The 7,825-nt window shown below is 35.2% G+C and overlaps 2 protein-coding genes across 2 annotated transcripts; one reads left to right on the top strand and one right to left on the bottom strand.

Moving 5' to 3' along the window:
- Positions 1-1,613: 1,613 nt before the first annotated feature.
- On the top strand, positions 1,614-4,416 carry LOC104085355 (protein trichome birefringence-like 36). Its single transcript, XM_009589364.4, has 5 exons — positions 1,614-2,086; positions 2,643-2,814; positions 2,994-3,175; positions 3,304-3,462; positions 3,888-4,416. The coding sequence occupies exons 1-5, from the start codon at positions 1,773-1,775 to the stop codon at positions 4,183-4,185; spliced, it is 1,125 nt and encodes a 374-aa protein (XP_009587659.1). The 5' UTR covers positions 1,614-1,772; the 3' UTR covers positions 4,186-4,416.
- An 854-nt stretch (positions 4,417-5,270) lies between these two features.
- On the bottom strand, positions 5,271-7,549 carry LOC104085356 (germin-like protein subfamily 3 member 2). Its single transcript, XM_070176837.1, has 2 exons — positions 7,499-7,549; positions 5,271-5,971 (listed from the first exon to the last, which is right to left on the bottom strand). Exons 1-2 carry the CDS (start codon positions 7,547-7,549, stop codon positions 5,363-5,365), a joined length of 660 nt encoding a protein of 219 aa, XP_070032938.1. The 3' UTR covers positions 5,271-5,362.
- Positions 7,550-7,825: the final 276 nt, after the last annotated feature.

Here is a 7,825-nt window from a genome sequence, read left to right as displayed (position 1 = left end):
GCGAGCGACGACGACGACGGCGCGAGGCTTGCTTTCTTCTTAACTCTTTAAGAGCTACAAGAAGAGCAATTATATATATACCCACCAAAAATGTCTTCCACTTCCAATATGGGACAATATCTCATTGTTAAGAGGGGGAAACTTAAAATTTTACTCAAAATTTCATTTTCCCTCCATTTCCCATTCACCCTCATTTTAAGAATATTACATCTTAAATTAAAAACTCAACAAATGTAACTTAACTAATAAAATAGAAGTTAAACTGACCTATGAGTTACTGTCAGTTTAGGCATTCTTATTCAAATTAGCCACTTAAGTCTCTTGTCACCAATGGATTCCCAAAGGGAATGTTAAGAAAAGCAAAAAGGAGAACAACATAAAAGAAAAAGAAAAAGCAATAACAATGTTAACTGGTCAACAACCCCTAAATTACGGTGTAATCAAACTCTCTAATCCCCTTTTTTCTTTTTCATTATTATGCCCTTTCAAAGTGGCCAACAGCCCCTCCAAAAGAGAGTTTAACTCTTATTCAATACAAGAAGAGTTAGGTCCTACGTTCGAGTCACGCCGGAAAGAAAGTGTAGAAACACTATAGATCCTCTTAATTTGGGAGGGTTTAACAAAAAAAAAAAAAAAATACACTCTTATACACTTGCATTGTATTGAATTTTTACACTATGTATACACTTTAATATGTTGTAACAAGTTACTTGCTTTATACTTCAGGTTATTAATCTCACTTATAACGAATAATTACTTGTAGTTATATTTTTATTGATTTCATAGTGTAGTTTTTTTTTCACAATGTCCGTATATAAAAGTTTGACTCACGATAATAATAATAATAATAATAATAATAATAATAATAATAATAATAATAATAATAATGTCTCGATCCTAAGTTAGTTAAGATTGACTTTATGAATTGTTGAAATGCTATATTTGAATCTATAATATTTTAATAACCGTACTTGAAAGATAACAATACAGATTCTCTAATATACACTACTGGTCATATATATACTCGACCTAGGATTTTAACGTAACGGGATCATCAGTATTATGTTCAATCAATGCCCTTAATGGCTTTGGCGTTTAAGGTGCCAAGTTATTTGAATTAATTATTTTTAAGGTATACGCATATACATATATTCCTTCTGTCCCAATATATGTGACACTTTTTACTTTTTACTTAATCCCAAAAAAATGATACATTTATATATTAAGTAATAATTTAATTTTAATTTTTTTTTCTACATGAAATAATTTCTAGAAAGTACAAAATTTCGGTCAAAATTTACTGGACCGGTGACCCATCATTGTTACAAATAGGTCCGCCCTTTGCCGGAAAGCACTAGTTTTCTAGTTGGTATTATCTACCTGGATTTTCAATTTCCATTATTTTCTATCTTTTTGATAGATCTGCCTTGATTCCTAGATAATAAAGTGAGACTTAAAAATAAAAAAACAGAACACATTATGGACATTGGACAGAAACATTGATGATTTGAATTTTGACATCTTAACTACTCTCCTACTTACTAGAAACAATGGTAATGAGTAATTCTACTATAGTGAGTAAAAAAAGTTGATTACCACATGGCATATGGCCCATTCTCCCCGTCAGTCATGGCGAAAATACAACACATTTTGTCAACTTTCAAGAAAGCTAAACTCCATATAGATAACACAACCCCTCTTTACTAGTAGTAATTAACATCACTCCAAAATTCCATATTTGAGTTGCATGCTTTCTCATTTTGCTGCAAGTTATGGCAAAGAATAAGTCATTTTTGCTTTTCTTTCTTGTTTTGAGCTTCATTTCTGGGATTTTTTCACAGTATGAGTTAGAGGAACTAAAATGGTTAGATGACAGAGATGATGAAATTTCTATGTTTCATAGCCAGCATTCTGCTATGAGAAGATGTGATTTAACTTCTGGAAAATGGGTTTATGATCAATCTTACCCTCTTTATGATTCTAGCTGTCCTTATCTTAGTACTGCTGTAACTTGTACCAAGAATGGCCGTCCTGATTCTGACTATGAAAAGTGGAAGTGGAAACCTCATGGTTGTGAAATTCCTAGGTAATTAAAGTTGTAATGTCTTATTCTTTAGTCTTTTCTTTTCTTAGTCGAGGTTTATCGGAAAGAGACTCTCTGCCTCTTAAGGTAGGGCTAACGTGTGCGTACACACTACCTTCCCGAACCACTTGTGAGATTACATTATGTTTTTTTGTTGCTGTTGTTGTGATAAGGGTAAAAAAATGTTCATGTACTATACAAAATATCTAAATTTTACTAACCATTATATGTTGGCCACTCAAATGCCTTTAGCAAATTTGTCTAGTATTTGCTCTTGATTCTAACGGAGCTCAATCCAAAAGTATAACAGAAAGTAATCGTAAACTATAGTCAATAGTAGATCGCTAAATTTGGACATTTTCTAAAATTCATCCTATGCTGAAACTTTGTTAAAATCAAGGTCAAATATGAGACAATTTGCAAAGAATAAGGGTATGAATACCCCAACGTAGAGCGTAAAATTAAGATATTTTGGTGTTTTTGACCATTGTCTTTTGTTGGCTGAATTGTTGGAAATATTCATACGATGATCTAGTAATATTCTTGGTGTGAAATGCAGGTTTAATGCATTGGAATTTCTTGGAAGGATGAGGAAGAAGAGAATAATGCTTGTGGGTGATTCAATAGTGAGGAATCAATGGGAGTCTCTTGTTTGTTTAGTTCAATCTGTTATCCCTATGGCTAGAAAAACAGTAACCTATGTTGGCCCTACTATGGCTTTCCATGCTATGGTGAGAAAGTGTTAGAATCTTGTTTCTCTTATTACAGGAAGTTACTTTTTGTTATATGTCCATCGGTCGTCAGTGTATAGAAGTTAAACTCTTTCCGTATTACTATAACTAAAACTGATATAAAACATAGTACTAAAAGTTCCAAACTAGTTAACTGATGGGTGATTGGTTTTTCAAAGGATTTTGAGACAACAATAGAATTCTGCTGGGCTCCTTTTCTGGTTGAATTGAAGAAAGGACCAGAAAACAAGAGAATATTGCATTTGGACATGATTGAAGAGAATGCAAAGTATTGGAGAGGAGCTGATGTTCTTGTTTTTGATTCAGCTCATTGGTGGACTCATTCCGATAAATATAGTTCGTAAGATAAATTTCACGCTCTTTTTTTACCATTTCTTGTCGCATATGATTCTTGAATATACCAGAAAAACTAATGCACTGCTATGAGGTCATTGACATAGTTTTATTGAACCATTTATTGAAACTCAGGTGGGACTTAATAATGGAAGGAAACAGTTTCTATAGAAACATGAATCCAATGGTTGCCTATGAGAAAGGACTAATGACATGGGCTAAATGGGTAGACTTGAATCTTGATCCCCGAAAAACTCGAGTTTTCTTCAGAAGCATGTCGCCTCGACATAACAGGTACTCATCTTAATTATCACATTTCTACAAAATATGCAGTTCCCATAGAATGTGTGAAGAAAATGTTCGATTTCATATCTTTTATTGTCATTCGTATAATATTTGGTCTGAAATGAACTTAAATTGAGCAAGACATGGTCAGTGAGGATTCGAAGGGGAGCTTGGCATAACTGGTAAAGTTGCTGCCATGTGACTAGGAGGTCATGTGTTCGAGCCGTGGAAACAGTCTCTTGCAGAAATGCAGGGTAAGGCTGTCTACAATAGACCCTTGTGGTCCGGCCCTTTCCCGGACCCTGTGCATAGCGGGAGCTTAGTGCACTGGACTGCCCTTTTATGGTCAGTGAGGATTCATATAGCCGACCCCTATTTGCTTGAGACTGTGGCTTAGTTGTTGTTGTTGTTGTTGTTGCATAATGATTTGTTAGGGAAAATGGATGGAAATGTTTCAATCAGAGGGAGCCACTGGAATTCTTTAGTCACCCTCACGTACCAGAACCACTACTGGTGCTAAAAGAAGTGCTAAGAAGGATGAGTTTTCCGGTATCTTTCCAGGATATAACAACAATGACAGCTCTTCGAAGAGACGGACATCCTTCTGTTTATAGTAAGTTCGTAAGCCAAACAGATAAGCAGCACTTAGGAGACTATAAATCTGATTGTAGCCATTGGTGTCTTCCCGGAGTACCTGATACCTGGAACGAAATGCTGAACGCCATGCTCTAATTAGTACTAAGATGTGTCGATATAGCTTAGGAGGTCATCATTGAGATGGCTTGTTTTCAACGTTGAGTTTTCGTTCCTTTTTATTTTTGCATGATGTTTCTAGCACTTACTTCAGTGCCTAGTGTTTGATGTAAACAACTGATGCTTCTGAATGCGCGTAACTGTGTTAGTTCTTGAAGTCTTAAGCGGTTTCATATGTGCAAATTAATGAAACTAGAGTGATTTGCCTTATTGATTCGTACTATAAAAATATTTGGGAAAATTTTATACACTTTTACGGTTACTGGATGTAAATAATTTTTGCCACGGGCTAAAAGTGATCTTTCCCCAAATATTTTTTGTATCTCTTCGTTTCTGGGGTAAACTTTAACAGCTTGAACATTGATCAAATGATGGTGTTTATCAATATGACAGCACTTTAGCTTTTGCCTTTGAGATATGGTCCTTCTCTTACTTTTTTCACATTCTGATGTCGACAATGTTATGACCAAAAGAAGAACTATATCTCTGACTAGAAGACAACAAAATGCAACAAACCTATTACAATAATTCATGTATTGCTGGAGAATTCTACCTATTACTTAGCAATTGAAAGCCCTTCAACAAAAGCTATTGTTTGTACCCTGATTTAGCCTATTTTTTGCGGACTCTCGAAACCAGATGCCGCACATGTGTCGGATCCTCCAAAAATACACCATCTTTGGAGGATCCGACATGTACCCTGATTTAGCTTATGTTGCGCGAACTCTCCAAACAGTTGGCTGCACACGTGTCGGATCCTCCAAAAATGCACCACCTTTGGAGAATCCGGCACGCACCCATCGATATCTTTGGAGAGTCCGAACAACATAGGATCTCTAAGTGCGTTCAAAAAGAATGAAATGCCTAAATTTCTCACTCTTTTCTGGGATCTTCTAAAACAATTTTTCTAAACTAACCAATTAGTAGACATTTTTTAGCCTAGATACAAAACATGAACATTAGCTTCTTAATTCGCCCTCAGAACTTAAAGAAATCTAAAAGTTTTACTAATTCTCAGTATTCTTATGTTGCAAGTTGCAACCCTTAAAAGTCTGCAGCAGTTGTTTTTGGAACTAATGTAATTTAGTTGCATTATTGAATAAAGAAGAAAGACACAAATAACAGAAACTACAATTTTTCCTATAATCTATCCCAGCTATCGAGGAACAAACTTCTTCCTTAATTTAGCAATCTCCTTATCATTCAATCCAAAAGCCTTTATCAAAAGCTCCTCTTTAATTCCTGTTCCAAAAATAGCAGATGGGATTTTCACCAATCCTGGATTTTGGCTGTTAAAACTTCCCAAAATAGTAGCTGGGGTATCACCAACATTCATTTGGAAGTGAACTAAACCTTTTGGAAACACCATCACTTCTCCTTTCTCAAGAACCTTAGCAAAAACTCTGTTTCCTGAATCAACAAACCCCGAATAAATCTTCCCCTCGAGCACGAATGCAGTCTCAGTTGCCCGCGGATGAAAATGTGGCACGTTGATGCCATCAACGTCAAAATCAGCGCGCACAAATGACATGCCTAATGTGTTCAGTCCAGGAAAGACAGTGGAACTCACTGGAATGGATGAAAATCCATTATGTTTAAAGTTCCCGGGATCTTTAATACCTGAATAGATAAAATCTTCGACTGTGACCAACGATGAATTCTTACAAGAAAGGAAGATTGAAGAGAATTCAGCCCTTGGTATGCAGTAGTCATGAACTGGATCAGGATCATATGCTAGGCTTAGATAGCTTTGAAAAAAAAATAACTAGAAAAAATGTGATTTGAGAAATCATGGTCTAGGATCAATATTCAAGAAGGAGAATTTTAAAGAATTTGCTGGCATTCAAAGGAGAAACTATGGCTCAACTTTCAACCTTGACTAATCTAGACAGACAAAAATATATAATAGCAAGAAAATTGAAACCTAGTGAATGGTTCTATTCAATAATTGGCCTACTGTTATGAAAATATATATGGAATTTTAACTGAGAAAAGTTTTCTTTTTATAGGAGTAATTATTGAGGAAATAATGATGTGGTGCTACACAAGCAAAGCTTTGCTTGAGAACTAAGCTAAGAAGGATTAGTTACTCACAACATAAATGGCTGCATCAGACAGTGGTTTGCCATGCTTCTGCTGTTGTCTTCTTGCAAGATAATGGCAAAAGGTGATGATAGCTAATCTTTACATAAAATAAGGTCCCCAGGGAAATGAAAAAGGTACAGGAACTATTTTATTCTTAAATTAAAAGACAAGTGAAAATAATGTAGCTATATTTTCACATCTACACAACCCCCCGGGCAAAGAAAATGATAACAATTGACAACCCCGCATGATGACAACATTTTCTTTTTTTTCTTTTACTTCTATAATAGTTGTGTATGGTTAACTTGTACTCACCTCAACGATTTTACTATGCATTTATTATTTTCTGTCGATATAAGTATGGAATAACTTTGTCCATCAAAACTTGATACTATATTAATAGTTTCCTTGTGCTCTTTTAACAAATAGCTAAGGGGACCAAAGTCATTGTTAATTTCTGGTGGTGGACTATATCACCAGTACTAACAACTTTATAATGGTTTAGGTGGATACAACTCGACCACTTCCCCCTCTAAACTCCTTCCACCTAGCTAGTCACTTTTTGACCTTTCTTTTTATTTTTTAAATTTTTTCCTATATCAGGCTTAGCACATGGTGATAACTCGTAATACAAGGAAAACTTGTCATTTAATTACGAGTCACTATTCTAATTACTGCTTAATGGGATAAAGAATTGATACGGTGGGGCTATGCTGTAAAATTCTTCGTCGATCTTGCTGTATTTGATTTGCTCTACAAGCGGTCTTGTTGGAGACGATGAAGCTTTGAGGAAAAATGTTTAGTATTTTCTAATTATGAAGTACAATTACTACATTGTTCAAGAATATTCCCCCACATTATACCATGTACTTTAATTGTTTATTCTCATTACTACATTGTTCCATAATATTCCCATACTGCTAGCACATTACACAATGTATTTTTAATTAATTATTTTTTCCTTGTATTTTATTTTATGTACAATGTCGTCCCTTTTGTATATAATCCTAGGTATGTACAGTGAAAAAAATACACGTTTCTGTTGAATATACAAAAGAAGGAAATCTTCAAATCATTCTCTCATTTTATCATGGTTTCAGAGCAAGTTTGATTCTGCTATCATTTTCTGCTTTCTCATTCATAAATTAGCTTTCCTTCTTCTCTTAAGCTTGTCTGCTATGGATTCTTCACCACAATCGGCTGATACTTTAGCTTCTGCTACTACCACCACCAATGCTCCTGCACCTGCAGTTACCATTGCTTCATGAGTGATTGACTCTACTCACCCTTACTACCTTCACCCTTCTGACTATTCAAGGATGAACCTTGTGTCCTTAGCTTTTGATGGAAACGGATATGAAAGTTGGAGAAGGGCAGTCATTATTGCCTTGTCTGCAAAGAACAAGCTGGGATTTATTGATGGTAACCTGGTTGTCCCTAAGGCTGATTCTGGAATCTAGCAAGCTTGGGCTAGATGTAATGACATGGTACTTTCATGGCTGCTCAACTCCTTGTCCAAAAAGATAGCTGAGAG

This window comes from Nicotiana tomentosiformis, chromosome 5 (assembly GCF_000390325.3).
Source record: "Nicotiana tomentosiformis chromosome 5, ASM39032v3, whole genome shotgun sequence".
NCBI lineage: Eukaryota > Viridiplantae > Streptophyta > Magnoliopsida > Solanales > Solanaceae > Nicotiana > Nicotiana tomentosiformis.
Note: the sequence above shows the minus strand (reverse complement) of the source record. Positions and strands in the feature narration are given on the sequence as shown.